This window comes from Camelus dromedarius, chromosome 8 (assembly GCF_036321535.1).
Source record: "Camelus dromedarius isolate mCamDro1 chromosome 8, mCamDro1.pat, whole genome shotgun sequence".
Taxonomy (NCBI): domain Eukaryota; kingdom Metazoa; phylum Chordata; class Mammalia; order Artiodactyla; family Camelidae; genus Camelus; species Camelus dromedarius.
This window is the reverse complement of record NC_087443.1, coordinates 42,504,341-42,525,619: the sequence shown is the minus strand read 5'-3', so window position 1 is coordinate 42,525,619 and position 21,279 is coordinate 42,504,341. Positions and strand designations below refer to the sequence as shown.

The 21,279-nt window shown below is 39.0% G+C and overlaps 1 protein-coding gene across 5 annotated transcripts in view; it reads left to right on the top strand.

The window, feature by feature from the left end:
* The window catches only part of BICC1 (BicC family RNA binding protein 1), a 328,975-nt gene that overhangs the window by 145,154 nt on the left and 162,542 nt on the right, over positions 1–21,279 (top strand). For all 5 annotated transcript variants that reach the window (XM_064488159.1, XM_064488158.1, XM_031461294.2 and 2 more), the window contains exon 2: positions 12,748–12,794. In XM_064488159.1, coding sequence (XP_064344229.1) covers positions 12,748–12,794 — 47 coding nt within the window. The remainder of the gene's footprint in view (positions 1–12,747; positions 12,795–21,279) is intronic.

The following is a 21,279-nucleotide window of genomic DNA, read 5'->3' as shown; positions in this document are numbered from 1 at the left end:
TCAGGAGTGGGAGGTCAGTAACATTCTCTTGGTACAATTTCTAAACTCATAAAGGAAATCAATAGAAGAGTGGACAATAAGGCACGCATTTAGTCCTGGATCCAACATGCAAGTAATATTAAATATTACTGGTATTAGGTAGGCCTGTGGAATTTTTCTTAATAATGATCTTCAGATAAGTTCAGATCTGTCTGTTGTGTGCAAAAGCCTCTCTCCTTTCTTGACAGCTACAGGCATTCTCTGCCCCGCTGCCTTTCCATTTGGCCTTTTTCTGCTTCTGCCTTCCGACAGGATTCTGCACTGCCCAGAAGACTTCAAAGCACAAGGGCTCTTCCAGTCTGCTGCCCCTTGAGTGATTCACTTAATGCCACCATTATCCCGCAGCATTCTAGTAGTAGAAGAACCCGCAAGTCTTGCTGCTGCTGTCTTGAAGGCTGCAGTGATCAGCTACCGTTTTCTTTTTGTTGTTGCTGTTTCATAATCTGATATTTAGACCACTCAACTTTAGTCAGAATCTTTTAAAATAAAATATAAGTGTACAGCCTCTAAGATCAAGATAAAAAAATTAAAAGCATGATTTCTATCTTTACATATCATGGAAGAGCATTAGCTCTGCTTTGTACTTAGCAAATGTAGTTATAATGGTCTTAGGCCAAATGATCACACTTGCCCTTTGTATTCTTTCTGTGTCCAGAGTACTGAAATTGTCTGGTACGTTAAAAATGATCATCAAATAATACATATACACAGTTTAAAAATGAAATTGTTTAAAAGGTTTATTAGGAAACCATAGTACCCTTTCCTATAATATCATGTACTATTCCTTAGTTGCAGTTGCTTTTTACTCTTTGAGCTATTTCTTCTAGTATTTTCTCCATTTTCTAGATTATTTTTATTGCTTTCTCTTGATTCATTTATTTCAGACATATTCTACTGAACTCTTCTGTGTTACAAATGGTTTAGTTGTCCACTTTTCTCCTCCCCTCTCTTCCCAATAAAGATAAGTCGCAAGTTTTAGTTAAATCAGTATTTAGTCTTTATATTATATTATGTATCTGCTGCTGTTCCCTGACAAACCCAGGAGTATACAGAGATTTCATTTCCTCCTTTGTTAGAATTTTGTTTTCCCTGGAGTTAATGATTGCCTTGTTTTTTCCCCCTCAAGCTTAATATTCTTTATACCTATTACAAACTCTTCCCACACTCTATATGTCCTCCCAGTGTAATTTTCCACATGGTCAAGGTTTCAGATGATTAATCAGTTACTCCACTCCTCCCCCACCCCAAGAACCTTCCTCCTGAAGCTAGTTGTTCTGCTTCCTCCTTTACCATTTGCCTTCTGTTCTGGGTGTGCAGCTGTCATCTTGGAATGGTCCTACCATCTAAGGAATTATTTTCACTTCCATCTTGGAATCCCCCCCCCAATCTGTCTTTAACTCTCGATTTCCTATATTTGGGAAAGTCTCTCACTTCCTTGGCTGAGTTCCTCATTTGGTAGCATGCAACTTATAATAGTGCCAGGAACTAGTAGGGAAATAATTTTTTTTTTTCAACTTTGCCTGAAAATGTCACCATATCCTTTGACTTAATTGAAGGTTTAGCCACGTAAAGAATTTGGGGTTGAAAATTTCCCTTAGAATTTGACTTTACTCCATTATCACATGGCTTCCTATGGCATGAATGTGAATTCTGATGCCATTATAATTGCCTGTGACTTGTTCTAGTCTCTCTGGAAGATTTTAAGATGCTTTTATTCCAGATGTGAAATTTCAGTAGGCTATGCCTTGATATGGGTAATTTTTAATTCATTTAGCTAGATATTTAGTTGGCTTTATCAATAAAAACTTATTTTTTTAATTCTGAAAAACTTCTGGTTTTTTTTTTTTTTTTTTTTTGATATTTTCTCTCCAGTTTATATTCTGTGTTCTCTCCTTCTGGAGAATTTGATTAGTTGGTTTTGGACTCTTGGACTGGCCTTCTTAAAAAAGATATATTTTATCTTTCCTCCTTTATTTTATATACATATGTCATCTTGTTTCCTTTCCAGAGATTTAAAATTTTTTCTAAATCTTGGATAGAAATGTATTATTTTTGTTATATTTTTAGTTTACAAGATTTTTTTCTTATTCTCTAAATATTCTCCTTTTAAAAATATTGTCCCATTTTGGGAGTGCATTACTTTTCCTTCTCATTTTGATAATACTGTAGGCTTAAAAAAATTCCCCATTCTCCTTCCTCTGTCTTCCCCTGTTCCCCACCCTGTCCTTCCTTACTGTCGTCTCCTCCTTCATCTTCCTCCACCTCCTCCCCTAATCCTCCCCCTCCTCCCCTAATCCTCCCTTCCTCTTCTACCCTTCTCCTTTCTTCTCCCTGTCCTCCTCCTCTTTTCCCTTCTTCTGCTTCTCCTTCATCTCCTCCTCCCCCACTTTCTTTCTGTCATTTTGTTTTGCTCTTGTTCATATTTTAGAGTGAGGCACTAAAACCTTATCTGCTTTGGTGGGATTTGTTGACAGGTAGTCCTCACCAACCAGAGAATGACCTTGTATGCTGATACTTTCCAAGGTGAATAACTGCTCTGTGGCCATCTTACCACAGTGCAGTCCTCAGCACGTAGAGCAGTGCAGCAGCTGTGGACCGGAATTAGAGTATGCTGCACTAGAATCGGACATGTGCAGTACCCAGGAGCAAATTTTAACCCTGAGTAGGGGCAGCTGTTGTAGTTTTCATGGCAGTGCGTGGCCCTTGAGTAAGTCTAAGCCACTGATGGTTCAGAGAGAAGAGGCAGAGATAATGTGCTATTTAGAAGATCATTTACTGCCCCATCTTGTGACGACAGCAACGGAAAACACCCATATATTTCCAGACACTCCTCTGGGGAGCATTGCCTCCTCTGGTAATGAATCTCTGTGAGCCAACTTGGGAAAGTCACGTTCCCGGTCACTGGGGAGCTCCCTGTCCTCTCTGCTGTCCTGCACCTACAACTCCTTTTAGGAACAGGTGCTATTTTAAGGGCTCTGAAGCATATAAAAGGGAAACTGAAGTTTTAGACAGACAGACAAGGGTGTTCACAGCATTCTGCCTGCCATGTCTTTTCCACATCACCCCATGTCTCTTCTATCTCTTCCCTATTTAACAGTCTGCTCAGAAGCTCCATACTGTATTCATATTTTGAATTCCTATTACCTGTAACTCTTATATGTATAATGTTCAACTTTTCAGAGTCTTGTCATTTTTTTATTATTGGTCTCAAAGAACTTACAGTCTTCCTGGTAAGTTCTTTGAGACCAAAGTTATGAGCTTTCATTTATTAAGTTCTTATAGAGTGCTTATTTGCATATTTTAGAGGTGAAGATAGAGCCTTCGGGAGGCTGGATGACTTGCCATTACACTGCTAGTAACTGGTAAACCTGGAGTTGAACCTAGTTTTTTCTGATGCCACAGCTTCTATCTCCTCTCTCTATGCCTCAGGTGCTAAATAAGTAGTGTTTAAGTGAATCAATAAATGAGCCTTTCAGCATTAAGATGATTGGAGTAGCCCTGATGAAAGCAAGCCCACCTTTGCGCTCTCCTGCCCCTGTGCCCACTTTGGTGGAGAGAATAACAAATAGTTCACTCTGTCACAGATTTTCTGCGTATACCTGAACTTTAAACATGCCTGGAACACATTTGGTTCTAATTTGAAAACCAGTTGGTGTGCTCCATTGCCATGTTATTACAAACACAAAAGAAATATAAACTTCATTCCATTAAATAACCATCCACATAAACTCTTAAATAGTTTTGGGTTGGGACAAAGCTGGATATTAAGGAAATGGTTATTAATGTTGTATGTTTAACTCAAACTACTCTAATACTTTAACTCTCCCACCACCTCTCCAGACACCAACCAACCTTTTTCTTTTTTCCCCTCAAAATGTTTCCCAGGATGTTGAGACAGATAACAGCTTTGATTTCGAGCTGCCGACGCCCACTATTTGGAAGTATTCCTTGTTTTCAGTCCTTTGTAGCCTGTCACAGTGCTCTCTGCTTGGATCTTTTCAAACCTCCTTGGGTCATAGCAAAGCAAGTTATTATCCCCTATAGTATAGCACTGTGAAACGGAAGCGTAATGTGTGCCACAATGTAATTTAAAATTTTACAACCATATAAACAAGAAACAAAACAGGTGAGATTAATTTTAATTTAATTTTCTTTGACCCAGTATATAAAAAATTATTTCAACATATAATCAAAAATTATTGATGAGATTTTTACTTTTTTTTTGTATTGTCTTTGAAATCCACTGTGTTTTGTAGTCTTGTAGCATGTCTGGATTCAGACTGTAGCCACGTTTCAAGTGCTCAGTAGCCACAAGTGGCCAGTGGTTATTGTTTTGGACAACACAGGTCTCTGGCAAGACCAATGTGAGCTACATAAAGGCTATGAACATCCTTTAGCTTTTGATAAAGCTAGAAGAGTATTGATTAAAAAAAAGTAAACTAATATTATGTAATACTCCAAAGTTGTCAAATAGTGCTTATGACCACAGGCTGAACTAAATGGTGCTTCAGAGATTGCTTATTTAAGAGAAATAGGGTTTATCCCTATCAAATTATCTAGGACATATTTCACAGAACTAGAACACATCATAATAAAATTTATATGGAAACACAAAAGACCTAGAATTGCCAAAGCATTACTGAAGAAAAAGAAAGAGGCTGGAGGAATAATTCTCCCAGACTTCAGACAATTCTATAGAGCTACAGTAATCAAAACAGCGTGGTATTGGTACAAAAACAGACATATGGACCAATGGAGCAGAATAGAGAGCCCAGAAATGAACCCACAAACTTTTGGTCAACTCATCTTCGACAAAGGAGGCAAGAATATACAATGGAATAAAGACAGTCTCTTCAGCAAATGATGTTGGGAACACTGGACAGCAGCATGTAAATCAGTGAAGCTAGGACACTCCCTTACACCATACACAAAAATAAACTCAAAATGGATCAAAGACTTAAGCATAAGACAAGATACAATAAACCTCCTAGAAGAAAATATAGGCAAAACATCTGACATACATCTCAGAAATGTTCACCTAGGGCAGTCTACCCAAGCAATAGAAATAAAAGCAAGAATAAACAAATGAGACCTAATTAAACTTACTAGCTTCTGCACAGCAAAGGAAACCATAAATAAAACAAAATGACAACCTATGGAATGGGAGAAAATTTTTGCAAGTGAAACTGACAAAGGCTTGGTCTCCAGAATATATAAGCAGTTCATATGACTTAAGAAAAAAACAAACAACTCAATCCAAAAATGGGCAAAAGACCTAAACAAGCAATTCTCCAAGGAAAAAATACAAATGATCAATAGGCATATGAAAAAATGCTCAGTATCACTAATTATTAGAGAAATGCACTTCAAAACTATGATGAGATATCACCTCACACCAGTCAGAATGGCCATCATTCAGAAGTCCACAAATGACAAATGCTGGAGAGGCTGTGGAGAAAAGGGAACCCTCCTTCATTGCTGGTGGGAATGCAGTTTGATGCAGCCACTGTGGAAAACAGTATGGAGATTCCTCAAAAGACTAGGAATAGACTTACCATATGACCCAGGAATCCCGCTCCTGGGCATATACCCAGAAGGAACACTACTTCAAATAGACACTTGCACCCCAATGTTCATAGCAGCACTATTTACAATAGCCAAGACATGGAAACAGCCTAAATGTCCATCAACAGATGACTGAATAAAGAAGTGGTGGTATATTTATACAATGGAATACTACTCAGCCATAAAAACTTACAACATAATGCCATTTGCAGCAACATGGATGTTCCTGGAGAATGTCATTCTAAGTGAAGTAAGCCAGAAAGAGAAAGAAAAATACCATATGAGATTGCTCATATGTGGAATCTAAAAAAAAAACCAAAACACAAAAACATAAATACAAAACAGAAATAGACTCATAGACATAGAACACAAACTTGTGATTGCCAAGATGGGAGTGGGAAGGGATAGACTGGGAGTTCAAAATTTGTAAATACTGACAGGCATATGTAGAATAGATAAACAAGATTATACTGAATAGCACAGGGAAATATATACAAGATCTTGTAGTAGCTCACAGCGAAAAAACAATGTGGCAATGTATATATGTATGTTCATGTGTAACAAAAATTGTGCTGTACACTGGAATTTGACACAACATTGTAAAATGACTATAATGCAATAAAAAATGTTTAAAAAAAAAGAGAAATAGGGTTTGAAAGCAAAACACTTGACATGACCAAAGTTTCTGTTAATCAGTTGGACTGAGAGTCCATTGACATACATTAAGATCATCAGCCCACAAGGAAGTCTTCATTGTCAGGCCAATAAATTTGAAGTCTGAATAAACTGTTAGCCAGGGTTGCTTGAAGAGTTCAAGTTTGCTTGAAGCAATGAATCATATAACTTAGATGTTCTCAGATTTTTGTGAAGTTCGTTTTCCTGCATTTGACAGCAACAGATGCTTTCTGAAACTAAAGCCCGTAGATTAGAGAACGCTGGCCTTTGCTGGAGGCTACTCTGTGCTCTGAGTGTGCCAGGGCCACCACTGTCTTAGATTGTCCCTTGCATTAGACTGTTGGCAGAGCTTTGTTGCCCTGAGAGATTTAACATGAAAAAAAAATCCCCTGCAATACTAGTTTTGAGAGATGTGTAGTCTGCAAAGGACTTAACTTAGAGTTAGCAGATGTAAGCTTTAGAGAGGCAGCAGTGGCCTCCGTTGTTAGAAGAGATCAGGGCTCCTCTCCTCACTCCATCATCTTTGTCATTCCTATTAGCTCTGTTGAAAATTTGGTGGGAAAGGAAATTTTTAAAAAGTAGCTGCCGTGGATGTCTTGGATGATTGGTGTAGTTCATGCTCTTTGCCCAAATTATCGTAGATAATCCATCCCTTTTCTTTCAGACTCTTAGCCATTGAGCCCTTTTAGAATGTGGTAAATTACTAAGGTGTTATCTGTTTTTTTTTCTTTTTTCCTGTTTCATTTAATGTGACCTTTCAGTAAAAAATGGCTTTCTTTTAAAACTACAATTTATTATTGATATATAATTAGAAATATATGGTAAAATCATTCTCTTTTGATTCCTGCCTTTTAGAGAGCATCTCTTTCTGTCTTTTGGGTAGCTATTAAATTTGGATGTGAATCACAGAGGGTTTCCAAATACTGGATTGTTTAGTGTTTTCAACTGTGAAGTTTCTTACCCTAGGTGTAAGTTGGTAAAACTTCCTTACTGAGAGTTAAGTTGCACATAATCAGTAATTCAGTCTAGAAAATGCCAAGTTAAGTAAGGCCTATGATGTTCCGTATTTGGTGTGATTTTATTGACTTTTATCTGTAGCTGATACTACATGATTCATTTGTCTCCTTAGTTAGCTTATATCCACATTGGACCTTCAGATATTTGCCAGGTTGTCTCATACGCTGGGCTGAAAATGAGGCTGTGACAAATTTGTAAAGGTAAAAACCTTGGTTCACTCTCTAATAGGAAGAACAATTTCAAATGATTTTTACGTGATTTTTCACCCTAATTAAAGGCTATTAAAAGCTATTTATTTAGACTTTTTAAAGATACTCTGAAAAATGCAAAGGAGGAAGCGATAAATGACCCAATAATTCATCCACTCAAATAAGACTTGTTAATATTTTTATGTTTATCCTGTAAGTCTTTTTAAATCTAGCATAAACATTCTATGTATATGCACACATGTATATATAAATACAGAATTGATCATTTTGTACATCTTGTTTTATAGTCCTCTTTAAGAATTTTTTGTATTTTTGGACTTGGGAATTTTTTTAACTGGAAAAATAAAACAGTATTTAAGGAAAAAGCCTGAAGCTGAAGAAAACCATCCTGAAATATCCAGCCACTACTAAGATAAAAAATTTATTTTATTTTATTTTTGTTTCTTGTTGGTTTTTCTTAGTAGGCGTACATGACTCTTTTTTCAGAGTGGCTGAGTTTGATTTGTTCTCAATGGACTCTGGGAAGCAGTGAGGGAGTTTTAGGAGAGACAGGGTCTGAAAATCCTCACACTTACTGTGATACACAACCTTCCGATGACACTACTTTCTACTGGAGGGACCCTCTTGGAGATGTTCTTGGGAGATGTTCTTCAGTTGGTTAGAGTATTTGAATGATTTTAATTGTGAATCGAAGAACCTTTAAAATTGACTTAATGTCCGCTATTTCTGCATTTAGTTCTCAGAGCTGTGCACGCCAGTCCAGAGTTTAGATACGATTCATGAACGTAAGTTCTCTGGGGATATACAGAAACTGCATCTTCTACAGCTCTTGCTGATTCCTCTCTCAGTAGAATTGGCCAAATTGTAGGGAAGTTTTCTGAAAACAGTAATATATGAGTAAAATATATGGTATAGCTCTTTTAGCATGTAGATTAAATTGATACATTAAGTGAATGTTTAAAAAAAAACTGTTAGTAAAATATTTTTGCAGGCAAATCAGACTAGCTAAATGGTTACATTTATCTTACAGGTGCCCTTAAGATACAGCAGCCTTGTTATTTATAAATGTGCTACAGTTAGGTTCTGTGGGGGGGAAAAGCGAGGAATGCCCTGAATCTTTATAGATTTGAAGAATTATTTCTCAATTTTTTTTTATAATTTGAATTTATTTTTTCTTGCTCAAATTTCACAAAGGTGAAAAAACTCATTGCTTTTCAAAGGAATGTTTAAACATATTCCATACTATATTTTAAATATGAAATACATAGCCCTTGTGTTTTTTTATTTGGCTGCATGAAGCATCAGATGTTATAGTGGAAAAGCATTTCAGAATGAAAAGGATATTTAAACAAGTTTCCATATGCCCGGTGAAGAATTTAAAATTGAGCTCTTCCCCCCCTCTTTTTTAATTCAGTAATTAACTAAACTTGCCCTGTAGTTGGAGGGACTGTAATAGTTTACACCTGTTTCAACTTTGGCTGTTTTTATTGGCTGGGGCTTTTGCCATCCCATATTTCTTGCGAAGCAAAAATATGAAATAAAATATAGCACAGCATTGGAGAAATTATAATAAACATAAAAAATGAATTGTTCAGCTTAAAATATGAAATGCTTACCTGCACAATCCACAAAGCCAGGTTTCAGTAGTATTGAAGTAATTTATTCTTGGAGTTCTGTGTCGTGAAAATAAAGACAGTTGCTTTCATTGGCAGGAATAACCCAGGGTTTTTTTTTTTTTTTTTTTTTTATAATCAGATGATTAAATTTTGGAACATCAAGGCAGAAGGCATATTGTAAAGACAGAGAAAGCCTGCTAAATCATCCTGTGTGTGCGTTCATGTTACTGTGAATAAAAAACCTGAGGGTGTGCCGGTGTGTAAGAGAGGGAAGACTCCGTAGATCTGTTGTACCACAGAAGAGAGTCAGCCTTCAAAGGTCAGGGCGTGCTGCGATGGCAGGCATGGGCTGGCTCATTTCACAGGCAGCGTTTCCCCCTCCAAACGTAATGAAAAGAAAACTGTTGGGTCAAGATAGTATCATATCATGTTTTTTCTTGCAGTCCCACTTTCAGAGGGTCCCCCAGAAGCACTCTTTATCCTTCAGTCCTGACGTTAGTTGCTGAGCTCTGGTGTTGGGTAAAGAGTAAGATGACTAGCTTCTTAGTGCATTGTCCAGAGTAAGAGGAGCTAAATTAAATTTCTGGTAAGTTTTAATTTGGATAGAGTTGTGACTGTAACAAGATCTTTGGGAAAATTGTCTCTAGAACTGAATTTTAATTCTTGATTCACCTCACTAGTTGGATGGCTGTGCCTGTATGAACCAAGGTTGCAGGTTGAAGGAAGGCAAGGCCTTGCCTGTTTCGATTCACCAGCAGCTGGTGAGAGACTGAGCTGCTCTTTCCTTTCTGGGTCTGTCAGATGAACATCTTAAATACCTGAGTTTACACGGAGAGAGAAATATTCTGCAAACCTCCTCCCCCCACTCTCTCGTTTCTTCAGGAGTTTATATTTTAATACCAAGGAGTTTAGAGTAAGTTTGAGAACTGGCCCCTCAAATGTGAGCACAGGAGGACCCCTTTTTGCAGAGAGGAGAGAATGATTTTGGTGAAGTGTTGCTCTCCCTTGATTGACTTCTTTGGTCTTGACAGCGTTGCTTGTGTGGGGTCTGTAAAAGTCATGTGGGAGACCCAGCAACCTGGCTCAGTCCTGGAAAGCAATACGAGGCATGCCGTGAGGACACTCCCAGCACAGGGCCGCTGACCGGGCCTCCCCATGGTCTGCGCCTGACATAGTGGCTGACCGGGAGCCCAGCCAGGGGCTGTTCCCAGGTGTTTGCGGTCTTGGAAATGGGCACGTCTCAGGATTCAGGGGAAAATCGGGCCCAGATTTGGAGTTTCTTGTACACTTGGACTTAAAAGAGCCCCAGGTTTTTGGTGCCAATAAGAGTTCCATCTCTGACTCCCTGCCTCCTGCTCCCCCTCAAATTGTAAGGTTGCTAAAAATGCAGGTATTTGGTTACATTTTAGATGCTTTTCCTGGGAATACAGTTATAATTTGGGTCTAAGTAAGGAAATGTCCCCTTTTTTATTCATCCAGGGATTGAAAGGCCATTCTATGAAGTCTGTTTAGCTGGACTTGGCATGAAGGGGCATTTCAAGGTTGTGACATAATGCACTTGCCATGAGGAAAATAAGTGTCCTAAAAGAAGTTTCTGTAATAAAATGTAATCGTATCATGAAATTAAAACTGAGAGATTCTAAGTGGTGAAGCAGCCCCCTGTGGGTGAAGGGGGTGTTCGTCTGCCTTGCTCGATAGGCCTTGGAAAACATCTTAGTAAAACTTCATTTTAAGGAAGAGTTCCCTCCACGTCACTACAATTTTTTTTCCAATCTTTGTGCCCTGGTATGCAATCTTCATTGCCAAGCAATTGTGTCATCGAGCAGGGGCTCCCTTTAAACTATTTTAAAATGGAGATAAAGATAGCCCAAGAGGTGGCTGGGTTGAAATGCCCCCAAGGCTTTTGTGTCATTAGGTCTGGGGGCTGACCTACTATCTCGCTGGCCCCTCTGGCTGGGATCAGCCACGTTTGCCAATTTATTTAGGAAGAGTGAGCTTTGCTTTTTTGGTTCAAAATTGCTTTTTATGTTCTTTCAAAAGCTTTAGTGTTGGCATCTTTCCAAGTCAGAGTGAAAAATTCATAACTTGTAGAGTTAACTACAAAGAGTCTGTGTAAATGCGTGATTCACATGCTCACATCAGTGTCTCTGCTCAGTTCATGGTGTTGATGGTGTGGTGTTTGTGTAAAAAGTACAGTTAAAATTATTAGTTTCATTTTGGCGCTGTAACAAATCACCACAATTACAGGGCTTACAGCAACGTAAACTTATTTTCTTGCAGTTCTGGAGGTCAGAACGCAGAAATGCACTTTACTGGGCTCTTTCAAGGTATTGGCAGGAGCACACTTTGTCCAAAGGCTCCAGGGGAGAATCTGTTTCCTTGCTTCTCCCAGCTGCTGGAGGCCACCTATATTCCTTGGCTTGTGACCGCGTCCTCCGTCTTCAAAGCCAGCAGGGTAGCTTCTCTGTATCTTTCTCCACTCTGACCCCTTTCCTTTTGTGAATTGAGATTTTAATACTTATTATTTTCAGAGCAGAGAGAATTTCTTGGAGTTTTGAGTTCTCTACTTAATGGGAAGATCTGCCACACCTCTTGGGTCTTTAATAATTTTAGCGAGTGCCCTCGTACATACACACGCACACACACGCGTGTGTGCACCCACGTGCATGTGCAGTGCCCCTTGATGACATTGCCCAGCAGGTGTTTGGGCTGCCATGGTCTTCTAGATTTCAGTCTCCGGGAGTTCTTGCTCCAGCTCATTTCTCCAGTTAGCCACTCTTCCACCCGGGGCCTGAAGCTGACACTTGGTGTCTGCCTTCTGAAAAGTGCAGTTTGAGGCTGTTGCAAGCAAGATGCTGTCAGCTCTTTGCCCCGTCTCTCCTTTTAGTCAAATTTCCCACGCCTCCCCACAGATTAAAGAAAAAATGTTCACAGAGTTGTAAAAGTTTTGAACGTACAGAACTGGGTTTGTCCTTTATTTGTAGGCTACCATTTAGATATAAAAACAAATGTTCAAACACAATGACCTTTCAGTTAAACTCACATGAAATTTTGTTGTCTGTTCCCCTCACCATTACTTTTTAGTCCTCATGGTCCCTCTCTTTGTAAATGTTGAATAAAGGATTGAGTTAAAGTAGTATATGATGCCAGCCGAAATCCGAGTAGATTATATAGTCATTGGAAAGCATAAAACTGAAACAGCTCCTAGCAGGCCTTGTCAGATAAGCCATCATTTGAAAAGGCAACCTCATGCCTGGGGCTGATTACAGACAGGAAGTGCTCACAGCACTACCGCTGAATATTACAATGCATTGTTCATGTATGTAGTTGCTTAACAATCAGGGGACAATGTTACTTTCATCCATGTGTGAAAACAGACATTTGGAGGCTTCCAGACAGAAAAAGGGGTGTGAAGTTATTTAAGATGTCTAGCTGATTGGATTAGTGCATTATGCTTAGCAATGTTGCATCACAGATGAGGCCTGTAATAAGCGTGCGCTGGGCTTCGGGAGAGCAAGGCTCGGGTCTTGTTTACCTTTGTATTCCCATGCCTGATACTTGAGAGTGTTTTGAATGCATAGATTGAAAAATGAAACTATTTTAAATGTATACATTTTTATTTACAGCTGCTGCTGAAGGAAAAGGCAAAAGTGGGGAAGACTTTTTTCAAAAGGTAAGTTGCTTTTTACTCCTACCTTGGTGATAATTAAGGAGAAATATACCTGTCCGAGTTGCTCCAGCAGAGGCCCCTGAGAGCTCCCCTTCCATTTGAAGGGGCGGGGAATAGGTTTCAGTAAGCTAGCTGGAGCTGCTGGTGGGGGCAAGGAAAGGGCAGCAGGCTGTTTAGGACTTAGGCTTCTTCTGGGCAAATGTAGTCAAGTTTTTGCTTGGAGGCAAGGAGGCCTTGAGGGCTGCCAGATGTGCTGCCTAGATCATCCCCCTTTCCTGCTGCCGCCCACTTCCCCCTTCCCCAAACACCTGCCTGACTTGGGTGGTGGAAAGAAGTGGTCGCTCACAGCCTCTTCATTTTTTTCTGGTCAGCACGACCGTGAGTGGGTTAAATATAATCGACAGAAGATGCACCGTTAGACCTGCTTGCTCACGCTTGGTAACCATGTCCACTGTGTCCCTCGCTGCCCTCTCTAAGTTCTCACCCTCCGTGAAACCAGTCTGGCCAGTCATAGATGGAAATAGGAGTGGAGCTGATTGAAGATGAGACACTATGAAGAGAAGTTGATTAATTCTAGTTAGCTGTGTTTTAAAATAAGTGTTTTATGTAAGGGAAGATGCCTGTCCTTTCAAAGAAATGGACTCGAGTTAATTTTCTTCTTTCCTTTGTTCACTGGAATTCATTAGATTTGTGTGTTGTTGGGATCCAGAAAGCATGTGTGTAGGGGCAACCGTGCAGGTGTCCTAGAGTGAAATGCAGCAATTATGGATGAGGCTAAATATCACTGTAGAGGGTTATCGAGCTTTTGGAAAATACCTGTGTGACCAGATGTGGCTTTTACAAGCCTCTTCATTCTCTTGCCTTCTGTGTGACCTCCTTTTTTTGGGGGGGGGGTCAACTTCATCCTTCATCTGCATTTTCTTCCAGAGATATTAAAAGTGAGTATTTTCAGATCTGACACTGGTATTGCCATTTCTTCATTCTGAAAATACTTAACCACCTGCTGCATGCAACACGCTGGAAAGACCAGAGTGAGCAAGGCATAGTCCCTGCCCTAAAGGAATCAGTCTGGTGTTTGATAATGCAGTCACCTAAATAGCAGGAAAGTCTGGGGCCATAGAGGATTAAGTACTTGACTGGGACTTGAGATTAAAAAGGACTTCTTGAGGTCTTTAGAAGAGTAAAAGTTAGCTCAGTGAAGAAGTGGGCTTGGGTGGGTTGGAAGGGCAATCTAGGGGAAAAAACAGAAAAGAAGAAGGCTCAGAGGTGGAAGAACTCACGCAGCTCTCAACGTCAAGTACCTGGCTGGCACATGACATCTGAGGGGTTCATGGTGCAAGGTGAGGTACTCTATCCTGTAAGACCAAATACCTTCTTTATGTGGGCTGCCTTTCCTAAAGGGATTTCAGTGTTAAAAACTTAAACATACTGTGCCAGCCGAGTAGAATGTGCCAGACCACAGTTTTCCACCCCTGCTTTTTAGGCTCATGCTTTTGAAGTTTGTGTCCTGTGCCTGAAGCCTCTTTCATTGGCATTATCTGCCACTGGTTAATATCCAACTTGTACTCAATCCTTGGGCGATTCAGAATACTCTGCTTTTAGCTGGGGCAGGCTTGCCGCAAGGGGAAGAAAAGAGAGGACAAATAGCAGAAGTCACAGATTTGCCTTGGGTTGCCTGGGATGGTACAAATACACGCGATCTGTGGAGGGTTTTAAAAAATGTTCTCAAACTTACAAAGAGATGTGAAAAGCAGATTGCTCAGCTTTGTGTGACTCAGACTTTTAAAAAGCTGAATCAAAACACAGTGTATGTGGTTATAAAGGACCTTCATTCTTGGAAGATTTGCTAATATTTATCACTCTTTGTGGAGCCATATATACATTCCAGCAGTTTAAACGGAAACACATGTTTGAATCCAGAAACATGTGTCTGTCCCACAAACTGAGTTGGAATCGTGGATTCCATTCTTGGTCACAGGTTAATGAGGTTTCTGAATAACTAAATGGGAGTACTTTTCTTCTCATTTTCTTCTCTAGTTCGGTAAAGACTGTCTTCCTGATTGACAAGTGTCCATATAGGATTTGGATATTTACTCTGGAAACAAGCCATGTAACTTAATACAAGGCAAATATCCCCAATTTCCGGAAAGTAATTTTTAGTGTTTTGACCAGACAGAAGTAGACATTATGGTTCATCTGCAGTAGAGTGAAGGAATGGAGAAGTATGGGATTGTCCTCCAGAAACTTTCTTCTAGTCTCACGTCTACCAATGAAAAATAATGGCATTTTGGGGAAACATTGAGGAACAAAAAATAAACCACATTGCTAGTCATTAGCATCTTTGAAAAAAACTTTCTTCTTCCAGGGAAATGCAAATATAATGATTCTATATGCTTATTATTAGATTTTTTTTTTTTTTTTGGTTTTGACTTTTGGGCATGTATCACAAACCAAAATCAAAATCTCTCTTGAGCTGAGTTTAAAATTTGACTCTCCTGACTTTAAAAACATCTGAGTCTGAAAGGATACCTCTCAGATTCATACTGGCTCTCCCTAAAGAGGGGATTGGAGGAGAAGTGTGAGACTTTTATATGTTACTTTTTTTTGGTACCATCAAAATATATGTAAAATGATAACAATATGATTATATTAAAGTAATCATTCCCATTAATAATTTTTGCAATTAAAAATAAAGGAAAAACTTAAATATCTTTAAGAATAAGAACTGGTAGATTTCTACAAAGGGTCAAAATTGTAGTTTAACAGCTACTGAGATCATTAAATACATTGTCTCAGATTTGGAGCTGTGCTAGTAGTTGTTCAGTTTACTCTACCCTTACACTTCTCCCACAGAGTCACAGTTACCGTTTCTTTCAGAGATCAGCCCCGATTTTCTGTGTACTGTTCTATTGTATGTGTTTAAAATGTTTCATTTCCACTGCTACTCTGTTAGGATAAAAGACCAACTTACTGTAGCAGTCGAGCCATACAGTATAGTACCTTGAGGAAAAGTTATTTATTTTACTTCCATGTAACGTTCTAAGGAGAATGTTCCTGCTTGGTGGGTGGCGTCATGCCCTGCTGCCAGTTAGAGACCAGACCCCTTCTAAGACATAGCTCTGCTGTTCCTTAAGGCATGGAAGTCACCTCTGTGTCTGAAGCCGGGTCATCACCGTGTCGGAATGTGAGCTGGTGAGAAAGAGGGAGAGACGATGGAGGGAAGTGTGCCACGGTCTGAAGGCCCAGGCCCGGTTCTGGCACGTGTCACTTACTCTCACATTCCATTGGAGAAAACTCATTTGTGTGGCCTTACATAACTGCAATAATAAGGGTGCGAGGAGGAGCATACGGAGGAAATACTGATTTTGCAAGCACTATCTACCAAAAGACAGATTGGTAGGAAAAAAATACATGTGGTCAAAGTGTAATGTCTCTGCACACTATGCTTCAAAACCTTTTGTATTAATTTTTAGGGCTGCTGTAAAAATGTACCAGAATTCCAGTGGCTTAAACAACAGAAACTGGTTGTCCCACAGTTCTGGAGGCTAGAAGTCCGAGGTCAGGGTGTGGACAGGGCTGGTTCCTTCTGAGGCTGTGAGGGAGAAGCTGTTCCACACCTCTGTTCTAGCCCCTGGAGGTTGGCTTGCCGTCTTTGGCATTCCCGGCTTGTAGAGGCATCACCCCGATCTCGATCTTCTTCACCTGGTGTCTCCCTGTGAGTCTCTCTCTGCCCAAATTTCCTCTTTTTATAAGGACACCAGTTGCATTGGATTAGGGCTCACCCTAATGATCTTATCTTAATAATTACATCTGCAGGGACCTCATTTCCAAATAAGGTCACGTTTGAAAGTACTGCCGGTTAAGATTTTCACACATGAATTTTGGGGGACACAATTCAACCTATGGTAGCTTTTAATGGGTGAAATGATTTTGTAGAAAATTTACTGTAATTAGAAAAATTTGGCAAATTTGTAAATGTTATTATCATGTTTTGATGCTCAATTTGATCTATGGATTTTAACTTCCTAGTCATTTAAACCAAATCATTTTCCTTATTACAAGTCATTTTTAAGTTGTCTGTAACAAGTGTATAATTAACATGCAGGAAAGAGAAAAAAAAATCTACATAGTCATGTCACCTTTGAAAGACAACTACCATTTATACACCCTTAGTCCTTTTTTCTGTGTCTATTAAAAATGTATATAAAGTGCTTTTTAATGTTCTCTAATTGGCTGATGGCATTACAAATTAGACTGTTTGCACTGGATGCATCCCAAATATTTTTCTATGTTAAAACTTTGCAAGTTCTCCAGTTATTGTAATTTTCATTCTTTGGATCTAACTGTACTTACAAAAGGAGAGAATGAATACAACTTTATTGATATTCTCTCTAGTTCTTTGTCCACTTCTCATGGCAACTTTAATTGAAACACATGGAAATGATCTGCCAGGATTTTTACAGTCCTTTGGGCCGTTGTTCATGGCTTACTCACTGTCTGTCCTGCTTCCTTTTAATCTGTTCTTTTTTTCTTTCTCTTGTGAAATGACTATGGCTAGATCTTGGAGGGGAAAATGTGTTACAGTATATTAGGTGGGGATGAGTAAAGTGATTGTATTACAAATGTGAGTCATCAAAGCAAAATGCTTTACGAAAGCTGAATCCCAGTGGCTGAAGAAGACAAAATCCAGTCAACATCATAATTGATAAAAGCCAAGTTTTTCACTGCATTGAGTTATATACATCATTTCTTCACAAAGTACGTATCACATATTTTAAATGTAGGGGGATTTTATATTCTCAAAATGTGTCAGTTTAGGAAACTGACCTATAAGCTGTGGCTTTTCAGAAGGGCCATCAGTAAGATTCATATAAATAAGATACTGTTTGGTGGTTTATGTGGTATATTTTTATTACCCTCAAACTCATCCTTTTTAGGCAGACAGATTACTTTTGTCATTTTGGAAGTTTTATGTGTCGGCTTCTGGGGAAAATTGCTGGGAGGAATATGGGCTCCCTTTGTGCCTCAGAATGAGTCTCAGATGGGGGCTGCTTGAATCTTTCTATTGGAGGGAGGCAGAAATCCCCAAGTAAAATTGCTTGTTCTTTCTCCACTGGCCGTTGTTTTGTATAGGTTGGATGGATCGTGTTACTCTGGTAATAGAAATAACTTTTGTTAATTATTTAGAAGTGAATTCAGTTGACTATAGCCCATGATATACTTTCTCTGAGTCTTTATGCTTAAACATGTAAAATTTTGATTTCAATAAAATTAGGATAGTTAAAATTTTGATCTTAGTATTTGTTTCAATAGGTAGTAAATTCACATGATTCACAATTCAGACATTACAAAAGGGTGTATATATAGGGAAGAGTATTTGCCGTCATGGTTCTGAGGACATGCTGAGAAGGCTGTGCAGAATTAGTGTCAGTTTTGATTCCAGACTTAAGCAAGGGTTATCAGCAATGGATGTCATCACTAATGGACAGTTAGGCCCGAAAGCTAGCATTCAGGGACACTGTGTTCCTGTTCTTGACTCTTCTGCATTACAGCCCTGAGAATAAGCTTCATTTAGAGAATCTGTGATCACTGTTCTCTCATATGACTGGCTAAATAAGGGTAACTGGCCTGCACAAGACTTAGAAGAAAGAAACAGCCCCTAAAATAGGCTATCTGGTCATCTTCTAGAAAGTTGTTACAGATGAGAATCTGTCCTATTTTTGTATCTTTTAATTTGGTCTCTGTCTTCTACCCAAGAGTCCAGCAGATAAGGGCTAGTGAGAAAAGATTAAGAAAAAGGCTGTCTTAAGCTCATCACCCGTTCTTCTTGCCTTCTGAGCTGTGTGTTTGTGTTCATTTGGACACGAGAAGCCTGGGTGTCACACCCGTATTCTCAAACACGTTGTCACCTGTTGAGTTCTGTCACAACGTTGCATACTCGGCTTTTATTTTGGCAGTCATTTCACACAACTGCTCTATAAAAACCACATTTGCTGTTTTATTCCTCTTTCTGCAAACATGGAAGCAGGGGATGTCCGTGAGATTCCTTTAGAGAGTGTGTTTCATGGCAGTGAATATACCCTAATTGCTATTTTGATTTTTTAAAGTGAATAATTGTAATAAATTTAAATCTGTATCTTGTGAAAGTTTAGTTGTTCCTGGTTGTAATGTTCTTCTCTCTTCTTGAAACCAAACTCAAAGCATGGGATCATGTGGAAAATCAAATTAACTTTATGATTGGATTACTGTATAGGCCTTAAAAATCATGCTTTTTTGGTAAATACTTAATGACTTGGAAAATCGAATATCATGTAAGTGCAAAAATTAGGACAAAAGGCATATAAATAGCTTGACTCGTTTTATATATATATATATATTTATGCTAGAAACATTACTGGGGCAGAAATTATTCTAAAATGTTAACAATGTCTGTCTCAGTGGTGGGATTATGGTTGATCTATATTTGTTCTCATTACTTTCTGTACAGTGAACCCCTATTACTTCTAAAACCAGGATTAATAACCACCACCACTTCATGGAGAAAAACAGATTGTAATGGCTAAACTAGGTTGAGATTGCCCATGAATGCATAAATTATTGCCAGTTTATAGAACATACCATATTTCGTTGAAAGAAGTCTGAAAGGTCGTTTGGTTCTGCAGTACTGAAGTTCCTTCTGTATCCCCTACAGCAAGCAGGTATAAAGACAGTACGGGGCTCAGATGCGAGGTAGATCATTTTCAGTCAGTGCTAATTTTCAGAAAGTTTTCCCCTTTCTTTCATCCATGTGCCCTTGTTTTGCCAGTTGGAGGTATAAAAATTTTTTGAAGGTTTGTTTTTTTTTTTATAAAATCTGTATGTCTTCTTTTCTTCAGACTAAAGATACTTTGATTTTATTTATCATATGCCTTGATTTTCAGATCCCTTACCATTCTATTCACTTTCAGGAGCAAGATCAAGGTTGCATTTTAAATGTGGCAGCAATATCTGGGTACAGTATTTTGGCTATAGCCTAACCCTGTACTGTTACAGTGTCCATGGTGTGGATGGATGGGATCCAGAAGCAGCTAAAGATTATGTAATTCTCAGGCACTGTTAAATGGTCACAGGCATGAGGAGTTGACGTTTGTTTTACCGCTCTTCATCCAATCAAAGAGGAGTGTTTGGCTTCAGTTGTCATTGCTAGGTGCATGTAAAATAAGGATGCTAGATTTCTGACTGGCAGGTAAAGCTTAGAGATAGCTCACGTATTCTGTCTCTCACTGTAAACTCTTGACCTGACATTTTGCTTGAAGACCACATGGCCATTAAGGTGGCCAGAACATGGAAGTGTGGGAAGCATTCCTCTGAAAGATTTTACCCGGTTCTGTGACTGCGTAGTTAGAACTCCTGTGTGATGTTCTTTCTTCAGTATGCATCCACAAGGTTTCCTGGGGAAAGGATTCGGCCGCAGGAGAACAGTCCATTAGATGATGGGGACAGTACGGTGCCTTTCAGTGTGACTCCAGTGAATGCTGTGACAGTTAGTAAAGAACTTTAAGCTTTGCTGATTTAAAATGGGTTTTCGGAAGAGTCAGTGCATTTTAAAACTGGGTGTCGTGGTGATGTCTTTTTCTTCTAGACAATGATCTGAATAGTCTTTGGTTGATTTTTTTTTTTTTTTCTAAGTCAGATAGTTAGTTGGTGGCAGCTAGGACTTGAAGAGTGCTTTCCTGACTTTGTTTGACTATTCTTAATAAAACATAAATGATTTTCTTTAAATCAGATGTTATCATGTCCTCTAAGGTGGATGGTGCTCCTGTCATGAGAGTTCTGTCTAGAGCTGTAAGTTTTGCTGAGTAGGGCTCTGAATTAGGGTCATTGTGGTACATTAGAGGGCTAAACAAGGGGCTAGAGATAAGTTAATATAGTGAAATAAATGGTGTTGATTTTGTATTCTTTTTTATTTTGTTGGAACACTCAGATTTCAAAATCATATTAAATTTGTTCTGAAGTCTACACCTGATATTTTACTATTTTACTCTATCTAGGAGACTTACAATAATGGCTTATTGTCATCTCCTGAATCAATCCTTTCTTGAATTTAGGAACTCTGTTTTTTAAAAAGCAGCCTTCTGCTTGATGTGTTTAACATTTTGCACTTTATTTAGACAAAACAGATTGCTGTGGAATTTGTCCTTTCGCTAATTAAACTCTTACCTTGCTTTTTGTCTCTGAATAGTACTTTTAAATGTACATACCAAGGTATGCCTGCCTTCCCACATACCCTCCCATGAAAAGAGGAGAGGGGCAAGCCGTGTTTTACATCACCTAACTCTATTGCCCAGCTCTTCCAGCCACAGCTGACAGATGTAGATGTGGGCACCAGACCCAGTGATGACCCTTCCACAGACACTTGCCGTGGCCTGTGTGACTGGCTCTGAAAACTCACTGAGTGAGACTTGTTTCTAGCAAAATGGGAAACTGAGACCTGCAGTAATGATGGGAA